Below are 25,526 nucleotides of genomic sequence, written 5' to 3'. Positions count from 1 at the left end.
ATAATAGATGGTACCTCCACACGTTCGCAACTACAGCATCTTGGGGTATTGTCAAGCTCATGAGACGGACAATATCTCTGTCCCCAGAAAGGATGTGCTCTGAACTCGATCAAACCAGCTCTGTTTGTTGGAATCTGCAAGAAAATGTACATAAAAGTAATGAAAGATACCTTAAAGATACAAAGCAAGCCTGCCGAACATTCAAAACAAACATATGTGCAGCCAACGTTGGATATTAACAAGTTTATTAAATCATCTTCTCCTTAATGAATTTTAAAACAGCTTGCTGGTTCCATATGTTTGCCACCACCAATGACTGTTGTTATTCTATAATTTCACATTATGTGTTCTATATAAATTTACTAAAATTTCCTTGATAGTGAGAATTTAAGGCATCACCTGGAATCTCAAAACTTGTTAGGGCAAGAAAATGCAGCAAACTTGTTAACATTCATGAAAGGATGTGGACATTAAAACCACAACACCACATCTATGTGTATGCAAGTGCATGTCAAACAAAAGAAAATTGTAAATGGAACATAGTGAAGTCACAAGATTAGGAAGCTTAAGTAGTCATCATCCCTAAAGAGAGACAGAATCAAGCAGATACAAGCGTACATTTTTCAACAAAAAAGATGGTTGGCACCCAACAATCCATCAAGTTCAGGTACTTACAAACTGCTTGCAGACATCACACTTAGGATGATAAAGCTCTCGATGACATGACTTGTGATAGGGGTAGTTTCCAGACATAGAAAACTGGCCAAAAACAAACGTTAGGTAAAATCAATATGTATCATCTAGTGCAGAAGAAAAAGATAAAAAGAGAGAATAATAGAAAAATGCAGCATGTTGACTTGCTGTGTAATAACAAGTAGACATAAATACAATCTAGGAAAAAGTCATACTAGATCCAATTTTTTGTACCTCCATTTCATATATAGGTTGATTGCAAGAATGGCAACGAAAACATTCCGGATGCCAGACTGCACCCATGCAACTCAGGAAGCGCCCCTGACCTATCTCATAGTTGCAACCAGCACAGATCCTGCAAAGAGGGATGTCTAAAATATAAAATTCTATAACATTGGTGCAGAATACAGCTCCACCTTTATGATGAAAGTAGATAGAAATGAATCCTTACAGATATATAACTAGAATTGAGGGATAAGGCAGATATAAATGTGGATCACCATGTTACTATTTTAAGAAAAGGTTCAAGATACAACATGCCCGTAGATAAAAATCAATACACTTGGATATATAAAAAGAATAAAGTAGTGACATGAATGGGGACTATATAATTGTTTTAAGAAAAGATTCAAGATATATCATGCCTGCAGAACAACATTAAAACCATTTATGTGAGGTTAAACCAAACAACTCAAATATGAACACGCTGGAGGCCTTTCAAGATCAAACCTAAGCTAATATATCGCTTGAAAAATATTACAAATACAAAGATAATTTCATCAATGTTTTAGAAAGAAAAAAAATGATCTAAGTAGCAAAAAAAAGAATTATCAAGTAGACACCAAGCTAACAAAATGACACTGACAAATTCCTCAGATGAGATAAACCATCACATGGACAAGGAAACAGGATATCGATGAAACATGGCAGATTTGTGAAAATTAGGATGATCTAAGTAGCCCCTAATTGTGGTTGAGTAAGAGATACAAAATATTCTGCATAACTTATGCATTACAGTGAATAGTGTGTCCAGTTGAATCATAAGGGTCCCAAAAAATACACGGCATATCATTGTAAGGAAGTGGCACGGATCTCAACACACTCTATAATGGTCTCCAAGAAGATAAAACATTTGGATAAAAACATGAGAGCTAAAAGGTTACATGAAAAAGTGGATGAACAATTATATTAATAATGGACAAAGGAAACGCGTGGGGAAGTGTCCCCTTTTTTTGAGAAGCATGCTTCCCTTTTATGGGAAACACGCTTCCCATTTATGGGAAGCGCGCTTCCCCCACGCTTCCCCATTTTTTCATTTTTTCGCTTCCCCCTCGCTTCCTAGGTCGCTTCCGGTTCATAATTTTCTTCTAATTGGTCCCACGCTTCCCCGCTTCCTAAATTTTTGAAAGTGCCTCGCTTCCCGCTTCCTCGACTGGTAACTCTGGGCTCTGCGTGGTTGGTTCGAGCTGTCGGTGCACATCTCCTTGTGGTGGGAAGTTGCTGGTTCAAAACCCAGTGGTACTTTGAATAACTGGGGTTTATGAATAGACTGGACACTAAGAATCAGATCTAGCAAAATATTTTCTTTTTTAATATTTGGGTTTATCACATGCTGGATGTTAATTAGATCCTGGCGTTGATCTTGGATCTGGTTTATGAACCTGTAAAGTGGCATGCATATCTATATGCTTCCATCTTATATATGAAGGTGTGTGTGTATATGTACACACACACACACATTAATACTGGAAACTCCACTATTTAGATAGGCCAGTGAAAATGCTGATCATGCATCAGTATTTTCAATCTGCTTTCAATTTGTTTTTCAACAAAAAATCATTATCCACAATGGACTTATGGCCTCTGCTAATGTTGATAAGGCGTCAACATTATTTATGCTTTTCCTTTTTGATATCTTGCATAATTTTATTCATTGAGTTAAAGATCATGATATCAAGCCTTATTTTTTCTCTTTGTTTTGTTCGGGTCTTACTTTTTTCATTTTTCTTGAAAATGACATTTAATTTTCTTTGGTATTATATAACATACATTTGTAATGCATATGATATTTTTCCTTTTTTTGGCTTTTGTTAAAGACATATATGATATTTCCTTGGTAATACCTATTACATAACATACTTTCCAAAATATAGGCCATAAATCTAATTGCTTTATTTGTCTTTATTTATTATTTCGTTGAGAAATATATGTCATGTCCTTAGAATGCAAAACATACTAATGTGTGTTATACTTTCACGATCAATGTTGTGTCTATTTTCTTTTATGCTTTTTGTTCAGGAATTAACGTGTGATTTTTGTAATCTATAACATCCTAATGGATTTGTTTCTTGTTTGATAATTTGGCTAAATAGCTTTATAGATTTTACTTTTGACTAATAACATAGTTTCATCAGCCTTTTACATGTCTAATTCTCTCTCTCTCTCCCTCTCAGATAAAGAAATCATTTTTATTCATTTTTTTGTGAATTTGTGCACATATTTTCTGCTAGTATATATATTAATGTGCATACATTTGTGTATATAAGCAATGATTTGTGTTCTTCACTATTCATCCTTTGTTGTTAATAATAGCTTTTTTAAAGTGTTGTAAAATGATTCCTATACTTTTATGATGCAGGTATATTTGCCTGTTCTTTGCTACACTAATGACCATCACAAACTATGATCACGACAATTATGATGATGATGATGATTCTTTTTGTAATTTGGAGCATGAATCTTCTAGTGGTGTTGAGAATGACAATGCAAGAAAGGGCAAGGGGTCTTCTGATTGTCCATATCAGTTTGAGGACAAAAAAGAAATTTGTTTTGATGAGGAAGATGAAAAAGAATATGACTTTGATGACTACTATGATGAAGATGACTTAGATGACGAACCACCTATCATGCATAAAACAACAGTGTTGTGGCGCCATGTATTGAAACAAAAGAAGAGTAGGCAAGGAAAGCAAGGTGGAACTCAGGTTTTTATGTGTAGGCACTGCAAAAATATTTATCATGGGTCATATACTCAAGTTTTTGCACATCTCATGGGAGCTCCAAGGGACAAAGTGTTGGGATTGCCTTTTGCCTTGTAATTGCAAAAAATACAGAATTGGCAAGAAAAATTAAGAGGCAAGTTAAACGAGTAGAGTTTTCATCAAGTGCATTTGAATTGAAGAGATCAAGAATTGATAAACCGAAGCCTATCAGTATGACTCCATCTTCTAGTGGAAGCCAAAACACAATTGATATTCGTGATACCTTTAAAAAGGTAGAAAGAGACTATGTAGATCATAAAATTATTAGGGTTTTTTGTGCAAATGGCATACCTTTCAATGTGCTTTGATCACTGTATTGGGAAGAGATGATCTCTGCAGTTAGTAAAATGCCTAGATATAAACCCCCATCATATGAAAAAGCTCGAACAACGTTGCTTGACAGTGAGAAAGAGTGTGTTTACAGGGAGTTAAGTGAATTTCGAGAAAAGTTTGAGGAGTTTAGAGTTTTCATTGTCTCAGACGGTTGGACAAATATAAAGAACAAACACCTGATAAATATACTTGCATCAAATTGTTTTCGCTCGATGTTCTTATATGCAAGCGAGTTTTATAATGTGCAACAGTCAGGTGCAAATATTGCCGAGTTTTTGAAGACAGAATTTAAACTTGTGGGGCCTTCTAATGTAGTGTAAGTGATTACAGACAATGCAGCAAATTGCAAGGTAGCTGGTGAAGAATTGAAACAAACGTATAAGTATATTTTTTTGTCACCTTGTGTTGTGCACACACTTAATTTGATCTTCAAGGATTTGGCACATGAGTTTCATTGGTTGGGAGAGACATATTTGTAAAGTAAAAAAATTATGAAGTATATCACCAATTATTCGAAAGTATTAGCAATCTTTAGAAGTAATGAAAAATTAGATCTAATAAATATTGCAAAAACAAAGTTTGCTTCACATTATACTACTTTAAAGCGCTTGCTTGATGGGAGGGAGAGCTTGAGGCTTACAGTCATATCAGATAGATGGAGCGAGTGGAAGCAATCATGCACTGATGAGACTATAAAAAAAAGGGTTGTTACAATAGAAACAACTGTTTTTGATGAAGAATATTGTGATTTTGTTCGTTTAGCATTATTGATTACAAAACCCATCTACAAGATGATTAAATTTTGTGATCAGGAAGGCCCTATAATTGGTGAAGTGTATGAAAGTATGGGCAACATGTTGGGGAAAATCAAAGACAATCTAAAAAGATAACCAGATTTGTATGAAAAGATTCATAAGATTGTCTCAAATAGATGAAATATAATGAATGTGTCTCTCCATAGTCTAGCCCACATGCTTACTCCAAAATATTACTAGTCAGAGTATCTCAAGATCCTAGCACCAAGAGGGGTCAAACGAGTTTCTCCTAGTAAAAATTTTATTTTATCTATTTAATAAAGTTTAATGATTTAATTATTTCATTTGCATTTTCTTGTTATAGTTAAACATTTTTTTCTGCAGAAAAGGACAATGATATCTTAGATGGTGTAATACTCGCGCTTGAAGTCATATCTACTGAAAATGAAAAGCTCTCTACACTTTATAGATCACAACTTGTGGCTTTTGCATCAAGAAGTGAAAGATTTAGCCAGAATGCAGCAAGAATAAATGCATTGAATCCTACAATGATGGTCCTTAATTAGTGGCATTTTTATGGTGGTGATATACCCAAGTTTAGTGCATTAGCCATTAAGGTTTTATCTCAACCTATTGGCACATCTTCTGCAGAAAGAGTGTGGAGCACCTATAGCTATATTCACAATGTTAAAAGAAATAGGCTCAATGAAGATCATGTTGATACCTTGTTGTATATTCATTTCAATCTTGGATTGATTGACAGGTATAATTAAAGTTTTGTACTTTGTTTTGCTATATTATAAAATTTTTATCTATCAATGATTATTTGTTAACAACTTAGCATTCATATTTTGTATTCTTATTATAAAAAGGTGCAACAATCGCTACAAAGAAGAACCTAGTCGAAAATAGGATCAATCCAGAACATCCTATTGTAGAAGAAAATACATTGAGATTAGATGACATGTGTTGGAGAGATTTGAATGATAATGCACAATAATCAAGCACTATTTCCAAATCCAAACCCAAAGACGCACAACCAAAAGCTTTGTTGCCTCCGATAATCATACGTACAAATGCGGTTGAAGAAGATACAAATCAATCCAACAGAGCTAGTAGAACTAGTGCAGATATAATACAAGAACGATCATCAATTCCCCAAGGCCGAATTGATCATTTTTTAGCAGTAGACCTAGGCAAGGTATGCGTTATATGCATCTTATGGTTTTTGAACATTTTAATTTTTTAACATATTCATTATAGGAAATGAAGGAAAAAACAGAAGACATGGTCGTGGAGGCCAAGGAGGATGTGATGATGCAGAAAGTTCTCGATCTATTGCTGACATGAAGGGGGAGAGAAAGATGACAAATTATGGATTGTTGTCAATGAAATGAACTCTTGAATTCTTAATTATTCTTTTGATGATGTAGTTGGAGTAGTCTAATTTAAAAACTTTTAGCCTACTTTTTTTCGTTATGGTCTTGTAATATTTTGTTACTTTGATATGTACTTTTGTTTTGAAGCTTGCATGATGAAGTGAAGTAGTGGATTATGTTAATTTTAAGTTTACAGTTTAAAACATTATAGCTTATACTTTACAGTTTAGAACTTTATAGCTTAAAAATTTAACCATATCTCTATGTAATCTTTGAGTTTATTGATTTATCATTTTCTATGTTGCAGAGATCACAAGAATCACAACATCAAATAACAAGTCATTTGATTCTTTCGTTGGAAAATGAATGCTTTTTAATCAAATTTATTAGTTTTCAATGCATTATTTAGTGCTTGCATGCATTTGTTAAATGGTTGCAACATGAATGTGAATTATGATTTTTTCTTGATGTATTATTTTTTAAATGCTTGAAAGTTGCAATATGATGCATTTGTTAGATAATTGCAACATTATTATTTATTGTCTTAGATACTCATGTTTTATTTTGTCAATGATAGCATAAATCTTATTTTTTTATAAATTAAAAATATATTATTACATTTTCGCTTCCCTTTTGCTTCCAACTCGAATCCTAGGTCACTTTCTTCTTCGCTTCCTAGTTCGCTTCTAAGTTGTCATGCACTTTCCGTTTCCTAAAATTTTAGAAGTGCCTCGCTTCCTGCTCCCGCTTCCTCGATTGGCAACTCTGATATATATATATATATATATATATATATATATATTATGTATACTTTGAGTATATATGTATGTACCATACTATATACATAAGTATGTATATGTATAAAAAGAATAATATATATATATATATAAATAAAAATAAAATACATTACTCTTAACACCCCTCAAACTTATAAGTAACCCATTACACAAGAATCAAATAAGTAACCCATAGTTAATGTAAGTTTGCAAATACAAATAAGTAACCCATTACACAAGATATCATCATTTATCTTCATCAATTTCTTCTATTTGTGGCTTTCATCAAGAGGTGCTCCATTATATACTCCATTACACAGAAGATCTTTAATTATCATCAATTCTTGGAAACCTTTTAATAGGGTTAACAAAAACATCCAACTATACAAAAGTATATCTTAAGAAGATTTCACAGGATAATTATATTAGCTATATATTACGGAAGAGGATGGTCAAGCACATATACAATATATAAAGTTAATTTAACATCATTTAACATGAACAAATCATACGATACAACAACAACAACTACGCCTCCCAAAACAATTGGGGTCGGCGATATGAACCAAAAAAAAAAATCATTCGGGGTCTTCCACATGAATCCTTCTCCTCCAATCATTTCTATCCAATGTCATGTCCTCGGTGAGGTTCAAAGCATTCATATCCTTTCCTATCATCTCCATCCAAGTCTTCTTAGCCTACCAGACCTCTTTTAACTAATATATTTTCTCATTTCTCCATCCTTCTAACTGGAACAAATCATACGATAAACTTTTTTAATCATTCATGAGAACATGCATTATTTAAAGTGAATACTCACATATTTATCATATAAAAAACATGATCATTAAAAAAATTACTCATAAAAGAGAGGAAGACATAAAAGACAAGAGTGCTAAAGAAATATTCATTTTTCAAAATATAATACCAAGTGTCAAATACACACAAGTCACTATGGGCATACACATAAGAGATTTCACTAAAGATTAATGCTTAGAAAAACATGTAATGAAATATGCGAAATTACACAAATAAAGTACAAAAGCACATACAAGTCCAAGCATGGATACCACACCCACACAATACAAGCAAAAAGTGCATAAGCATAATTTCACTATGGGACAAGACAAAGAGCCAACAAAGGCCAACACAAGTAAATATATATATATATATATGCTATGTCACATGGGTGCGGGTGAGGGTGCGACACGGGTGCGGCGCGATTTTAAAATTTTTGGACACGGGGACTCAACTATATATATATACATATATATATACATATATATATACATATATATATATATATATTTAAAAAAAAAGTGCAAAGACACAGCACAGTCACAGCCTGTGACTGTGCACAGCACTGTCACTGTGCACTGTGACACAACCTTTTTTATATATTTTTTTAAATAAAAAATCTAAATTTTTTTATTTATTTTTAGTTTTTTCACCCTACAAATGAACATTTTTGGACTCGGTCAACGTTGACCGAGTCCAAAACAAGGACGGACTCGGCCTCGACTCATTGACTGAGTCCGATTCAGCGTTGACCGAGTCTGGGCCGTGTCCGAAGCCGCACCTATGTCGACTCGGGTGCGGCGCCTCCCTAGCCGAGTCCGTGTGACATAGTATATATGTTTATTGAATATATGCTCGATAAAAAAAATAACCTTATGCAAATTATGCAAGGCAATTAATCATGGAACAACTTATACAACTAAAGCATATATAATGCGAAATGCATGAAAATATTTCAACCACCATTTCTCGTAACAGAGCAAATGGGTTTAGAAAAATTATGAAGAAATTAAAAATCTCATACATCATAATGAATTTTGCAAATTAAAACACTAGTTTGACCATCACAAGCAATCATCTCACTAGACCTCCAAACCTCAAAATTTAAGTGTATCAGCTACTAGAACAAGGGCACAATTACACATGTCAGCAACAATCATCTTTGTGACCATGCACAGGCAATACAGGGCTCCTTCATAATATAAATTAAGAGATTAATCAAAAATGTCAGCAACAATCATCTATGTGGTCATGCACAGGCAATACAAGGCTCTCTAACAATACAAAACAACTACAATCCACAAAAGTTGCACATAACTCACCTTACAAATGAATGTAAAACTGTAAACAACATCAGTTTCAACGGGTAGATATACCTCACTATATTGATAATCCAAAATCTCTTATAAACAACATGAGTTAACGAGTGCACATACCTCACCGCACTGATAAAGAATGTCTCTTGTCTACATATAATGACACTTAGATAAGAAGCAGAACAAAGAGAAAGACACAAGAGGTAAGAAAGCTTGTAATGTAAACACACTAATGTTATCAATAAGAATATCAATTTTAACAATCTTTCGAAGCACCATGGTTTCAAACCATATATTGTCATCACAGATAAACAAATTTATAGGCATCCATAATAATAACGATGGTCACACAATAAATGAGTGATACAACACACTCACAAATCTAGATATTTAAACAACTGTCAGTTAGAGTCAAACTACAAGTTGACAATCTAAACTGACATAAAACGAGGTGCATACAACTCACCCCAACAAACATTTCTTAATCAAATAACAAGGCCAGGAGAAATGATGCATCATATAAAATTATGTGATGGACAATCCAAATTTCATGAAAAGACAATACATACTCATATAATTCATTTTCCAAATAGGTGAGTTCATATCAAATATCCGATTTGAAAAGACAAGTTTCAAATCAAATTCAATAAAGTTAGGTAAAAACCTTAGCATAAAAATTTGTGCAAGCATATGCACAACAATATTTCAATTGATGCAATTTTATGTAATACACGATATCTTATGATAATTTTCAGAAATTTTAGCGGGTCATGCCCAATATCTAAACAAGATCATAAATCTATCAACAATAAATAAGTGCACTAAGCACATCACATTCAAAAGGTCAATAAGTCTCATTAAAGAGACAAGAGCACATATGGTAAGAGGTTAGAGCTAAATCATAAGTCTAATGTGAGACAATTGAAAGCAAACATGTATAAATTCATAAACATCTACATATAGAAATAACACACATAATGATCTCTAATCATGAACCCAACAAATATAAAAATTCTAAGTAAAATATCAAAGCGTAAGAGAGAAATCACTAAGAGTTGCAAGAGTGCACAAGTTCCCGAATCAATAAATCACCAATGGACAAAAAACACATAAATCCACTAATGACTAAATGATAAGTATAAAAAAAAGGTTTTAACAATGCTCAAGAGGAAGCATAAGCACAATAATCTACTAAGAAAAATACATCTAATATTTTAAAAATATGCAATGACAAGCCATGCTTAATACTCATAAAAATAATTTGAGACATATACCATGTAAGGAAACAAGGTCCCCTAAAATATATTCATCGAAACAACAAGAGTGGACACTCAAAGAGTTCCACCAAAGCACCAAAGGAATACACAAGCCACAAAATGGGCTTACACACAAACACCCACTAAAGGGGCAAAACACAAAGAATAATATTTTATTGATCAATTTATGCAAGAAGGCATAAACTATGAGATTTCACAAGTCATTAATTTCGAAAATAATCTGACTTAATAAGTTGTATAATGATAGAGCCATATCACTTACACGTACATGAAATAACACAATCATTTGATGATAGAAAAGACCTCTATGAGAGCATAATATCTTGGTCTCATAATTAAAAATACCCTAAAGAAACATCATAATATATTAACAATTCCAAGGTAGTCCATGTATACACATACATTAAGGAACATTCAAACATGAAATTAAATATTTTGCAAAACATGAACACATATAAGATTTTAAGAAATCACATACATTTGCAAAAATATAGTTTTCACTATATATACATAATTCAAAAATATATATTCCATATATCAAAAGATAACAATCTCTATGTATTCTAATTTTAGAAAAAACATGTAATATTAACATAACTCATTTAGAAAAACAACCTACCATGCATATAAAGGTAGAAAGACAAAGATACATACCGGAATGCGAAATCCTTGAGTCCATACCATTCATAAATATGAATCCTTTCTAAGACCATGATGCCAAGGCTCTGATACTATGTAAGGAAATGACACGGATCTCAGCGTACTCCATAATGGTATCCAAGAACATAAAACATTTGGATAAAAACATGAGAGCTAAAAGGTTACATGAAAAAGTGAATGAACAATTTTATTCATAATGGACAAAGAAAAATTACATTGAATAACTCTAATCATAATGGACACTAGAGATACAAAAGGAAAAATTACATAAGGTCCTTACTACATAACTCTCAAAACACACATAAAATACCTAATACTAACCATCACTCTCTTACATTACAAAAGCATGCAATCACACCTTTTATATAGAAAATGAGAGGAAGAAGTAGTGGAGAGAAGGAGAGGGAGCCAAAGGGAGGAGCCTCCCAATGGCTAGATTTCTAACTGTTGGGAGCTAGTCAAACAGGTTTGACTAGGTCACAACGGCTAGAATTTCTAGTCATTGGGACTAAGTCAACCTGTTTGACTTAGTCCTCAATATGTATACATACACATTTATAATATATACATATAATACATACATAAATATATATACATATACTTTGAGTATATACATATATATCATACTATATTCATAAGTATGTATATGTACAAAAAGAACAATATGTATATATATACTCTTAACAACCATGTCATTTAATATTATAAGATACACTAAAAAACAATTTTTAAATATCAGGAATTAAAAAACAACAGACGGAAAAACAGGAAAAAGAAATTGATACTTTTCACTCCAAAGAAGAGAGCAAGAAACTATAATAATCAAACTAGTTAGGAAGTACTGTAAGATGAACGGGTCCATAATGAGCAATAAATATCACATGGTATTATATAGAGATAATCAAAATTCATGATTAGCAAAAAACAAGGAATCATTCATATCATACCTGAAAAGGCTAATAACTACAACATAAACATTACCGTTAAACCTGAACTCAACATGTAAACAAAAAAATAAAAAGTATCTAAACTTTCAAAGATCCTAAAAGTATTATACTTATAAAAATTATTTTCTAAATAAAATTCTAACATTGCGTCCATGATCATCTTTGTCACCCATCATATGATTAACCCTCACTATCCCTGAATGAGAACTTTCTCCAGCTTCTGCTTGTATCAATGAACACTTGCATCTCCCTCTTGATATTTCTAACATATAGAATTGGTGGTATTCTAAGGACCAATATAGTGTCTGAAAGACATCCATATGTTACAAATATACCTCCCTTTTGATAAAGTAGTGTATATCATGTATCACCTAATACAAAGACGCTTCACTTAGCTTGTATGTTTAGTGTCATTACACAAATTACTCACATGGACACCAGTCATGGTAGGACATCTCATGGACACATGCGGCCAACATGATTGAAACCATTCCAGTGACTTCAAATATTTTTTTTTAAAATGAACTTGAGCTTTTATGGTGTTGCTGTTGCTGTTTGTCAATAACATATTTATATTCGTAATTGTGGAGTAGGAACTTGGAGTCTTAAATAATATACCCAAGCACATACTGGTACCTTGGTGTTTATTTTCATATAATTGGCATGTCCATGTCCATGTGACATAGCCTACAACAGAATGAAAAATCATACTTTTATCACGTATTTGAGATGGCATTTTCACTAGAAATGGTTAAGAATTCATTATGGATGTACAGGAAGGACAAAATCATGTATGGATTTTAGTCAAAACCCTTCTTTCTCCTATTTGTTCAACATAATTGGGTAGGTGGAGGCAATGCCAAAAATCTCCACCTAACCCCATCATCCACTTTATTAGGCGACAATCCAAATACAACCATTAAAAAAGGATTCAGATATCTCCTCATGAGAAGACTCTCCTAGAACCTTTTGTTGAGGCTCTCCTCCACCCTCTAATGTACTTATGCACCCATTGAAGAAATTCACTCTCGTGTACAAGCTGCAGAAGAAGGGTGGTACAATGAACAAGACCGCCCTCTGAGAACTTAAGAGATATGGACGAAAACATGAATCCCTGTAACAGCAAAAAAGAAAAAGGAGAATTTCACTCGTAATTCACCTAGGACAGGTGACAAAACTGAAGAGCTCCGAAAGTAAAATCTTCATCTCTATAACTCTGCAAACTTAAACATATAAACTTGTTAAGAAGACCAAGATAATGGGGCTCAGTAGGGCTGTCGAGCACCCCAACCATCACCCACAAAAACATTAACCATATCTATTCAGTAGGACAGTGAGGCCAAAAGAGAGCACCTTAAACTGCTATTGTAAATGACCCAGAGAATCATTTTCCTGAAATAAATATTGACAAGGCTCCTAGTTTCTGGCCTTAAAAAAGAATTCTCCATCCATTTGCATCAGGCAACTTTTTTTATCTTTTTTTTTTCCAACCAATGTCTATGGAAGAGAAAGGTGCCATCAGATTCTGTCAACCACCTCCTATTCTACACACTTGAATACGACCTTGAGAAAAGAGGCGCATTTAAATGCACACAGGCCAGTACCTACTGTCATGGACAGATCTTGGGTTTAGCAACAAAGACATTTCATAGAAATAAAGATTTTCAATAGCTATCCATCTAAATATTTCAAGTATAGCAAGCAGTTGTATCTGGGTAGAATCTAAATGCACAGAATGCAGCTATCAAATGTATCAATAAGTCATGGTTCTGCAATTGGAAGAAGGTGATATTATACAGGTAATGTATATGCACACAAAGGCAAAGGCAAAATGAAAGAATACCGTGTATATTCTACAAAAACATGCCAAGATGATGTAGTACCAGAAAATCTGTATGGGCCGCAATAAATTGGCAGAAAGTTCATTAAATGACCAAGCTCAGGAGAATACAGTATGTCACACACCTGAACCCTGTTGAAAAAGGATATGATGGAGGCTGATAAATATGGTCATTTCTGCGAGACGGGTATTCCATGTCCAGACTTGCTTGTAGAGCCCTTGCAAGTTCCTCATCTTCCTCCAAGCGGGAGCCTCTTTCTAACAAAAAAGCGACAGAATCTAAAGATCATAACGCACAAAAGGCAAATTTGTATATATTCCTAAGTGACCAAAGAAAATTCACCAAGAAAGCCTCAGAGTAGAGGATAAAGAATGAAGCAAATCACATATCTATAACATATGAAAGGAACAAAGTAGCAAACACCAGATTTACATAGCATAGTAGATCCAATTAACTACATTGGATGACCATTGATACCCTTTGTCCTATCAAACAATTTACTTTAAACTGTCATAAACAACTATCAAAATTCCTAAAATTATGAGATTGACATTGTAAAATTAATCATCAACAGTGACAACTTTTAGATGGTTGCAGTATTCATTCCATTACCACTTGTCTATAATGACTAAACCATGGCCAAATATTTTAAATCAGTCCAACTTAAGCAAAGCTAAAAAAAAGACGTAAGGTTTTTATTGGACTTGGATTCATTAACAGAAACTTAAGACAAAAAAGTTGAACCAAACCAACCAATCCAACATGGACCAAGACCAAGCCAAGCATAGCCTACCAACAAAACTGAACAAAGTCAAGTCCAGCCTACCAAAAAGTCCAAAAAAGTCAAGTCTAATCTAAAAAATTTCTATATTGTTCTTTAAAAGTAACTTGTTATGGCAGAAAAAAAAAACTTTATGATCGACTTTGCACTTTGCATGAATGGGCATGAAAAAAAGGGAAGTTTTAGCATGATTTAGTGCATACCTTGGAGAGGAGAGCCTAATGATTTTGGGTAAAAATTGGGATACTTGATGAACAATATATTGAAATGGTAAGCAACAAGGATGTCAGATATAGGGGTCTAATGAGACATCTAGATGGTTAGTTTGCACTACCATAACCGAGGAGCCACAAATTTGAATCCCATGGGGGTTATCCCCCAGCCTGCCAATAAGAGAAAAAAAGGATGTAGGAGGGGTTGGTCAGCTTGGAGCACACTGCATCATGATATTTTTGTTTCTGGCGATATTTTAAAAATATTGCAATATATTCTTGATATTATCGGCTACCTTGAAATAGCTGATAATGTCGCGATATTTTCATAATATCGGCAATATCAGTGACAGTGGTGTACATACATGATTGGCTCATAAGTGGCATGAGGTTGCACAACCCACCGTTTTATGTGATGGCAGGGAACTGGATGCTTGTTATAAAGATTGCCCTTGCTTTAGGAAGCTATTTAGCATATTGGTGTGCACGGATCAGGTGCAATGTGATTGCATATAATAATGTGCTGCCACATTTTCTTGGATGACAAGTTCGATTCAGTTTGGTGGATTTTTGTAGGCCCTGCAGTCTGAACCGGACAGTTCCATTCAAGATGGGGCAGCATATGTTTTTTTGTGAAATCTCATTGCACCTGCTCCATGGGTTCTAAAGAAAGTGTTGAGGGTACAATATAGAACAAATCAGTTGGTCGCAATCTTGATGCTGAGACTCGTTGATCCATATGGAAAGTTGACAGTTAATAACTCCATCAGAGAGGATGTGAGGCAGAGATTTGTTAATAAAAAAAGAATTCAAATCAGATTTTTCACGTATCATATTATGTATAATTCACTTTTTACTTATCACATAAAATCATCTGGACTTAATAGTCTCAGATAAGCAATGTCTAGCTGCAACATTACCTGCCTTGTCATAGGAAGAAGGCCAGACATTTATGGACACGTTTCAATGCCCTAGAACTCGCTTCTCAAGGTTGAATCTGGTTTGGTCCATATCAGATGCCCCAACCATGAAAAGGGCATCTTAGATCTAAAGATCTGATATCCTAAAACCTAGGTTACACAGATGGTCCATTTTCAATTCTATATCGTATCACTTTATAAATTCGTGGAATTAAAAAATTTCACATAGAATTTGGTATCCTTGTACCCATAGTTGTATCCATGTGACAGCCTAAAACGCCCAAATACATGGTTATCTAGCCCAAGGAGTGGGGAGGGAAGGGTTGGGCCTGAGATCCTTGGATCTGAAATCTGAGGCTCCCAAACACACCCTAAAGTAATTCACTCTTCCATATCTTGAGAAAGGAAACTCAAAACAAGTTTTGATACATATATCATATCCTACATGAGCCAAGCAATACCAACCTAGGCACTACCTATGTGCCTTTGGCCATTTTGACCTCCATTTTTATTCAAGAAAAAAATGCATTCTCCTCCGGCTTTTGATACAAAGAGATAAAAATTTGGGTTGCAATAAAAGGTGAAAAGTTACATAAGGGCTTATTGCTGAATGTCTGATCTCCATATACAATTCAACTATATTGACAGGTTCTTTTTACCGGTAGGCCTTTGTTTCCTCAAACATCTCATACATTGTCAACTTAATGTGTCTCTGCATCTTCTAATATTAGTCAAACTGTAAGTCCTATGAACAAAGTCCAAATAAATTAAGAACGATGATTAGCTTCCTAAAACTAGGAAAAAAATCAAATTTGATCTAGTATGAAAAAAAAATCAATATGTGGATAAAAGAAAACCAAGAAAAGAAAAGAAAAAGATCTCTCACTCTCTCTCTCTCTATGAATTGAGCTATGCCCAGCCTCATCAAGGGTTCTCACCTCTAGCTTGCTGCCCAAGTTAGCTTCCAAACAAGCTTCACTCCCAAAGGGACTAGTTTTCCAGTTGTTCGGCTCCGAACGGTTGGGTGACTGGTGGTGTTGGACCATTAGTCCATAAAGGGATAGAGAGATGTATTAAAATATAGTTTGCGTATGGATCTGGATGGATCCAGATCCATACGCATGGCATGTTAAATGAAACACATGCTAAATACGAATTCATTAATGGCATCCTTGTAATATCTCTGATATTACAAGGCTCGTTGTATAATTGTTTTATTTTATAAAGGTTAGGGCTTGGAGGTCGAGCAAGTCAAGCGCCGCCCCAGCCGATTGTGCATCTCCTCTCTCTCTCTCTCTCTACTTTCCTGTGCAGGCTGAACCACACATACGAGATCGAAATCTCATATGGTATCAGAGCCAGGGGTTGCGGAATCCTATTAGAAGCGTGTTCAGCGAGATCACAGGTTTTGGCTTGTCTTCCTCTCTTATTTTTTCCTCTCCCAATCTTTCTATGCAACTCATCTTTTCCCCTTTTTATTCTCCTCTCTGACTGCAGCCATAAACGATTGATTGAAGCCTGTTTTGATTCATTTTTTGGTTGTAGTCACCATTTTTTTTATTCTGCTAGTTCTCGATTCTTAACGTGATATCAATCCCTTCGTCTGCTACTCAGTTTTATTTCCAGAAATTCCACTCTTTAACGTGATAACAATCTCCATTCAGTCCAGAAATTTCCTCCTTGATTCCAGAATTTTCTTTTTTATTCATTCTTTGATTTCCAGAACTTTTAACGCCTGTCAGTTTCATTCATTTTTTTTATTTCAGAAAATTTTCTTTTATTGCTATTTTAGTGTCCCCTGTGCAACGCCTACAGGCAGATTGTAACTGTTTACAATCTCGATTCTGGAAAAAAAAAGAGTTTATTTCCAGATATCAGTAGCACAGGTTCATGTCTTGTTGAAGTTCTCCTGATTGATTAAGTGATCTCAAACCTGTTTGTTTCTTTCCATTCGTTTTGTTTGCTTATTCATTGTCCCATTGATATGGATTACTCATCGTCATCCGGTCCCTCTGCAAATTTCTTGAGTCAGCTCGTTACAGAAAAACTTACTCATCCTAATTTTTTGACTTGGAAGAGGCAAATCCTCCCTTTTATACGGAGTCAGTATCTCGATGAACATCTGGATGGTTTAGTTCCTATACCACCACGACTTATTTTGCAAGAAACCAAGGATGAGAAGGGTGACACAATTACCATTTCTATTAAGAATCCAGAGTATATAGCTTGGAGGAAGCGGGATCAGTCTTTGGTCGCTTATATTACGTCAACACTCTCTCAAGAAGTGTTGGTTACTCTTTCAGATGATTGCACTGTGGTGGATCTGTGGAGTAAGTTGTCTCAAATATATTCTCAGATATCAGAAGCCCGAGATATGTACTTAAAAAATGAATTTCAAAGTTTGAAGAAAGGCTCCATGACAGTCATGGAATACATAAGCCGCTTGAAGAGTATTACTGATCAATTGGCGGTTATTGGAAGTGCTATTGCAGATAAAGATAAAGTTCAACAACTTCTCAAAGGATTGGGTCCTGATTTTGGCATGCTTACCACGGCTTTATCATGCCTTACGCAGTTGCCCACTTTTGACGACCTTCAAGCGAAACTTCTCCAGCATGAGATGATTATGAAACAAAGAGCAGAAAGAAATGAATCAGCTCGTCCTCATTCAGTTTTGGCCATGGACACTTTTGTAGGTTTTGGACGAGGGAATGGAGGGCATCAAGGAGGCAGAGGCCGCAGACGTTTTGGGCAGGGAGGACGTGGTATCTTGCCTACACCTAATATTTCAGGGGTTTTAATACAAGGAATCAGAGGAGAGTGCCTACTTGCTTCTTATGTAACAAAAGAGGACATGTGAAAGTTGATTGTTGGTTTAATCTATAGAATAGAGGAAAAATAAACAAAATTGAGAATAAATCAGCTACTACTGTGGACACAAAAAGGGTCATCCACAGATATGCAACAACTCTTGTTATCAGCATTGTCACAGATGACGATCAAGCAAAATGAACAAGGCGAATGGTATGTTGATTCAGGTGCCGCCACACATGTTACGGGTAATGCGGGTAAGTTATCTCACTTATTGCCTTATTTTGAAAAGGTAGTACAGTTATGGGAGATGAAACTTATCACTCTATTAGTCATACTGGCAGTGCACATATCCCTATGCCAAAGTCCTCACTTCACTTGTCCAATGTCCTTCTTGATCCTAATATTAAAAAGAACATTGTTTCTGTAGCTAAACTTGTTGACGATATGAATTCTTCCATCGAATTTACTCCCTCTTCTGTTTATGTTAAGGATCTACGAACGAAAGAGACGTTCGCTAAGGGGGAGCGACAAGGAAACATGTACGTCTTCAAGGAGATTCCTTCAGTGTCTTCGTCTTCAGTCCCAGTTCTCCAGTTGAAGTCGTCCAAGCATTCTTCAGTGTCTTCACCTTCAGAGTCTTTGTTTTTTCCTTCATTGGAAGTTTTTATTTCATCTCATTGTAATAAGTCAGATATTTGGCATAGTCGTTTGGGACATTGTAGTCGGGGTTTCGTTGAAAATCTTGTATCTGATGGTCTCCTTCCAGAGTCTAGTTTATGTTCATTTTTTGATAATAATAATAAATGTTTTTCATGTGAACTTTGCAAAAGTCATGTTCTTCCTTTTCATATTATAAATAAAAGAGCTTCAAAGCCATTTGAGATTATTTGTTCTGATGTTTGGGGACCCGCACTTATTCATTCTCTTTCTGGCAGCCGTTACTATGTTATCTTTATTGATTCTTATTCTCGTTATACTTGGATATATTTCTTAAAACACAAGCATGAAGTTTTTCAAATATTTCGGGAATTCCATTCGATGGTCAAAACAAAGTTTGCTTGTGATATTGTGCATTTACAATGTGATGGTGGAGGAGAGTATTCATCGAACGAGTTTATTGCCTTTCTTCGGGATAAAGGAATAAGTCGACAGGTTTCTTGCCCTCATACCCCTCAACAAAATGGGGTTGCGGAGAGGAAACACAGGCATATTGTAGAGAGCGCGATGAGCATGTTACATGATAGCAATGTGTCTGTTAGTCTCTGGACAGAAGTTTTTCATACATCTGTTCATATCATAAATCGTCTTCCTATGGCACTTTTGGATCGGAAATCTCCCTATTATACTTTATTCGGGCAACATCCCTCTTACGATGAGCTGCGTGTTTTTGGTTGTGTATGTTATGTACATATTAATTCATCTCTGCGAAATAAGTTTCAGGACAAGGTTGTCAAGTGCAGATTTGTTGGGTATGCAGATGAATACAAAGGTTATCGATGCTATGATCCTACTACAAAACATATTAGGACCTCCAGAAATGTTGTTTTTGACGAACGAAATTTTCAGGACAATGACTCTGCAGCGTTGCCATCTCGAGAATTAGAAGTATATGATCCATGGATGAGCGCAGATCTTTTTGCTAATACAGGAGAAACATGTCAGACAAATTGTCCTTCCTTCGGCTTGAGTAGGGAGTTGAATGACTCACAGATGCATGTTGAATTATCTCCAGTTGAACCACCCCCAGTAGAACGCTTCTCTGGGCAGATATACACTAGACGGGACAAAAATACAGAGCCGAGGAATGTGGAAAGCATCGCCAATGATCCGGCTCAAAGGCCGTCACGCATTAAGCATCCTATTCAACGATGGGTGAGTTATGAGACCTTCTCCCTTGATTTCCAGTTGTTTATGTCTCAGCTCACAAAACAGGATGAACCCACTTGTTTTAATCAAGCTCTTCAATCCCGTCATTGGACTAAAGCTATGAATGAAGAAATGGAAGCTCTTCATGAATGCCAAACTTGAAAAATAGTCCCTCGGCCAGAAAGAAAGAATATAGTTGACTCAAAATGGGTTTATAAAACAAAGTATAAACCTGAAGGAAGCATTGACAGATATAAGGCACGACTTGTTGCTCGAGGATTCACACAACAATATGGTGAAGACTACGATGAAACTTTTAGTCCGGTAGTCAAAATGGGTACTATTCGTGTCATCATATCCCTAGCAGTCGATCGAGGTTGGAGCCTTAGCCAGATGGATGTTAAAAATGCATTTTTGCATGGAACTTTAAAGGAAGAAGTGTATATGGAGCAACCTCCTGGTTATGCCGAGAAGGATCCTACTGCCAGGGTGTGCAAACTAAGGAAATCTCTGTATGGGTTGAAACAGGCGTCCCGTTCCTGGTTTGAAAGTTTCTCTATGCAAATTCAGAATTATGGTTTTAGAAGATGCCCTCTGGATCACTCACTCTTTATTTACCAAAAGGCAGACATTGTTATACTTCTTCTTATATATGTTGATGACATTGTGATCACTGGGAGTTCAGATAATCATGTGCAAGACGTGAAGCAGTTTTTAATGAAAACTTTCAAGATGAAAGATTTAGGGGAGTTGAGGTACTTTCTTGGTGTGGAAGTTGACAGACAACAAGACACATTGACACTCATGCAACAAAAATACACTCTTGACCTTCTGGAAAGAGCCGGGATGACGAATTGCAAATCAGTCAGTACTCCTAGTGTATTACATCAAAGGCTGAACTCTGAAGATGGTCATCTTTGTGTCAACCCTACAACGTATAGAAGTCTCGTGGGGATGTTACAGTACTTGACCTTTACCAGACCTGATATAGTTTATGTTGTCAATCAGGTATCCCAGTTTATGTATGCTCCAACGAAGCGTCATATGGAAGCTGTGAAGCGCATTCTACGCTATTTAAAAGGAACTATAGGAGACAAACTTGTTTATTGCAAGAACGATAATTTGCATAGAGGACATGAACTCATCACTTATATAGACGCAGATTGGGCAGGGGATCCAGATGAGAGACGATCTGTCTCTGGATATTGTGTATATATTGGACACAATTTAGTGTCCTGGAGCAGCAGAAAACAAAAGGCAGTGGCATGATCGAGTACAGAGGCTGAATACAGATCGATGGTTGCAGGCACGGCAGAAGCCACATAGATTAGACACTTATTGAGTGATCTTGGGGAGACAATCATTCGATCATTTCTTCTATGTGACAATCAAAGCGCAATAAACATTGCATGTAATCCTATCCAGAATAGCAGAACGAAGCACATTAAGATTGATCAACATTTCATACGGCAGAAAGTCGAGATGAAGGAGATAGAACTACGTCATGTTCGAACAGAAGATCAAGTGGCAGACCTGTTTACCAAAGGGTTAACAGGACGTCAATTTTGGCTATTGAAGAGCAAGTTGTACATGCTCCAAAATCACGTACAACTTGAAGGAGGGTGTTAAAATATAGTTTGCGTATGGATCTGGATGGATCCAGATCCATATGCATGGCATGTTAAATGAAACACATGCTAAATACGAATTCATTAATGGCATCCTTGTAATATCTCTGATATTACAAGGCTCGTTGTATAATTGTTTTATTTTATAAAGGTTAGGGCTTGGAGGTCGAGCAAGTCAAGCGCCGCCCCAGCCGATTGTGCATATCTCTCTCTCTCTCTCTCTCTCTCTCTCTCTCTCTCTCTCTCTCTCTCTCTCTCTCTCTCTCTCTCCTGTGCAGGCTGAACCACACATACGAGATCGAAATCTCATAAGATGAATGCTGGGAAGACAGATGGCTTAGGGGCATAAGAGGGGTGAGATGCCCAAGGGTTACTTCACTTCAAGAGAAAGGGTCTCCAACTCTGGAATTCCCAGCTAAAAAAATCATTCCCAATCACTCAATAATTCCCATTAAAATAGTATTTATAATCTTACTCTAACTCTGACTTGCAAACCAATAAACCTAACCCTAACTTGAGCAACAAGAAATGTCAATTCTGCTAATTGGTTATAGGAACAATTACATCGAGTCCCATGACCTAAACTCACATTTAAATCTCAAACCAAAACCCATAAGACTCCAAAGGCGAAATCCAGAAGACTCAACCCAACTCCAACCCTACACTAGACAAAAAGTAACTGTGTGTGTGCATGCATGTTTGTGCATGATACGTTCCTAAAAAGCACATTAAGAACCCATAAATATAAAATTGATTGGCACAATAAGCACAAAATTTTCATGTCATTTATGGAATTCTTATAAAGTGAATCAAAGTTACATCAAGCTACACCAGCTTTAACTTTCCTAGGTGTAGGAAAAGAAAGCGTTGTTTTAAATGTTATAACAATGCCTTTTTTGGATATAATGTTTTACAAAGTATAAAATCAGAATTTAATATTCATTTAATTTGTTAGGTTCTTTAGATTTTTAAATTTTTTGATTAAAAATTAAGTGTTTTATTTGGGCTTTATGTTGATGCAAAGACTGACCTAATGCTTTTAATTATATACCCCAACCATGAAAGAAAACAGAGCCAAGGGTAGCCTTCCAAAAAAGAACATGATAGAGATGTCGAATAATTAAAAAGAAACTGCATATCCTCATCACTTTGGACAATCTCATAAAAATCAAAAGATAAAATTACACCAAACTCATCTAAAAAAGTGACATTTAGCTGGCCATCTGAAAGAAGAAATTGATGGAGTGAAATATGATGATTACAAAGAAACTGGTTAGCCTCATGACTATAGACAATTTCATGAAGACCGAAGAGCAAAGGTGACCAGTATAACATTGAGTTGTGACTACAGGCAAGGGTTAAAGAGTTATCATACATTCCACAATGACCAAAAATAGCTTTTGGATAATATTTCTTAATTTTCTAAAGAAAGCAGAAGCATGACAATAAGTTTGAAACTGTATTTCGTAGAGGAGGGAATAAAATGCATGTCATACTTAAATTACTTGTATAGAATATATTTACTCACCAATTCCATTTGCCTTCTTATGCTCCTCTTCTAGAAGGGATGGTGCCATGGCATGATCAAACTCTTCATTTTCATATTGCGGCTGGATATCCTACATTTATATTCCCCAATATAAACAGTAACAAATACTGACCAATAAAATAATCTAAAACTTAGCTTTAATGAAACCATCAGCTGAACACTATCAGATTTCATACACCAGATTATCTGTTATTTGTATTTGTACAAAATCAAAATGGCAGGGTTACAAAGACAGTGATACCACAGAACTTGATGGTGGTTCCCAAACTCTGTCCTCCCCAAGAATTCCATGGTATTGACCTTTTAATATCTTAAGATCTGAACCTTTAAATATCTTGCTTAGCCACCCCATAATATGAAACTTTCCACAATCAAGCTCTGCAGGCTTTCCTACATGAAGTGCATGTTTCATAAGAAAGAATTAGAATCTAACAAAATAAGAAAGAAATAGCTCATTGCATGCAATTCCCAGTCCCATACTTCTGTAATTAAGTCCCAATCAAAAATGCACAGAAAAGGTAGCAATAAACAGGAAAAAAAAGCATCCAATCAATTGTTCTCACGAAAGCAGCAACAATTTACTCATACAAGATTCATTTGACTAATTTCTTTTTCTGAATAATCAGCATAATTATCAATATCTCAACAAAGTCTGCAGACTAGAAAAAGATGAACCAAACAATTACAATCACTCATGAATAACAATAAACAAAAGACACTGACACATCTCTGTTAGAACCAAGGTTAAGTGGGGAAGCGTGCTTCGGAAGCGTGAAACGCAGCACTTCTGAAACGCACGGGGAAGCACACATTTTAATTGAGAAGCTTCCTCATTAACAGGAAACACACTTCCCATTAAAGGGAAGCTCGCTTCCCAATATCGGAAGCGAGTTTCATTTCTTTAAGGGTTTGTGTAATAACCTCGATTTTTTACATTAATTGTTTAAATTTATCTGAAAATAATAGGTCTTTTTTTTCTAAAGTTGGGTGTGGGATCCGCATTTCGGATCCAGGATCCTCAAAGGATCCATATATATGCGTATAATAACTTATATATATGTGTGTTTTTAAGAAAAATAACTAAGGATAATACAAATAATATTTAACATAATATATACATATATATAACCTGATCTCCCTCCTTCTCACTCATCTCCCTCTTGATCTCTCTCTCTCCCCTCCTCCTTCCCTGCGTGCGATCGCGACAGCCACCTTCAGAATGCCAGACGATGTAGGTGGTATTGTCCTTTTCATTAGGGTGTAGCGTGAGTCAAGTGTGCAATGTGCATTCACGAAAAAAAGGGGGGGGGGGGGGGGGGGAGGGTTTCTGATAACCCTAAACCGAAAACCCCAAATCTATGATTTGGGGGTTTCAGATTTTTTTTATGAAGGGAGTTTGCATATGGATACAAAGGGGGTATTTTTATCGGGTGAAGCTAGTTGGTAATATTTTTTTGATAAACTTAATGGAATGTGATTTCCCTGCTACTGTTTAGTCCCTGTTAAGAAGCATGATCTGTAGGTTCATACAGTGGTTCTATAGTGTATCTCGTTTCGAGTACGCTAGTCAGGACTACTCAACCCAATTACGTAGGTTTAATCGGTGTAAAGGTGGTTTGCAGTTTGCACGCATGCACAGATTTCTGGTTCAACCAATATTTGAAATTTGAAACCTCTGAGGTGTTAATTTGTTAGTTGTATGATCTCAAGTTAGTATTGGGAAGATATGGAGTTGTGTTGCTGCATGAATCATTATCATCAGGACCTACATAATGCGTTTAAGCTAGAGTTTCTTACTCGTACATTACTATCATTCTTCTGTTGAACTGTATTTCAGTTTAAACAGGTGAATCTTGGAATTCTTAATTATAGCTCAGCAAGTTAAGAATTTGTATCTAAGTGTGGTAACAGACGGGAGACTAGTTGGAGACATAACTAAT

General features: G+C 35.4%; 1 protein-coding gene across 5 annotated transcripts in view; it reads right to left on the bottom strand.

Annotated features, from left to right (window-relative positions):
* LOC149841904 (protein DA1-related 1-like) overlaps positions 1-25,526 on the bottom strand; it is a 52,329-nt gene that overhangs the window by 2,257 nt on the left and 24,546 nt on the right. For 4 of the 5 annotated variants that reach the window (XM_089998767.1, XM_089998771.1, XM_089998769.1 and 1 more), the window contains 6 exons: positions 23,828-23,976; positions 23,566-23,656; positions 13,941-14,073; positions 928-1,048; positions 676-759; positions 15-134 (listed from right to left, as the gene is read on the bottom strand). In XM_089998767.1, coding sequence (XP_089854893.1) covers positions 15-134; positions 676-759; positions 928-1,048; positions 13,941-14,073; positions 23,566-23,656; positions 23,828-23,938 — 660 coding nt within the window. In that variant the 5' untranslated portion in view covers positions 23,939-23,976. The remainder of the gene's footprint in view (positions 1-14; positions 135-675; positions 760-927; positions 1,049-13,940; positions 14,074-23,565; positions 23,657-23,827; positions 23,977-25,526) is intronic. The other variant, XM_089998766.1, reaches the window with a different exon arrangement.

The sequence above is a fragment of the Nuphar pumila genome, chromosome 3 (genome assembly GCF_984573655.1).
Source record: "Nuphar pumila chromosome 3, dmNupPumi1.hap1.1, whole genome shotgun sequence".
NCBI lineage: Eukaryota > Viridiplantae > Streptophyta > Magnoliopsida > Nymphaeales > Nymphaeaceae > Nuphar > Nuphar pumila.
This window is presented reverse-complemented; position numbering and strand designations above follow the sequence as displayed.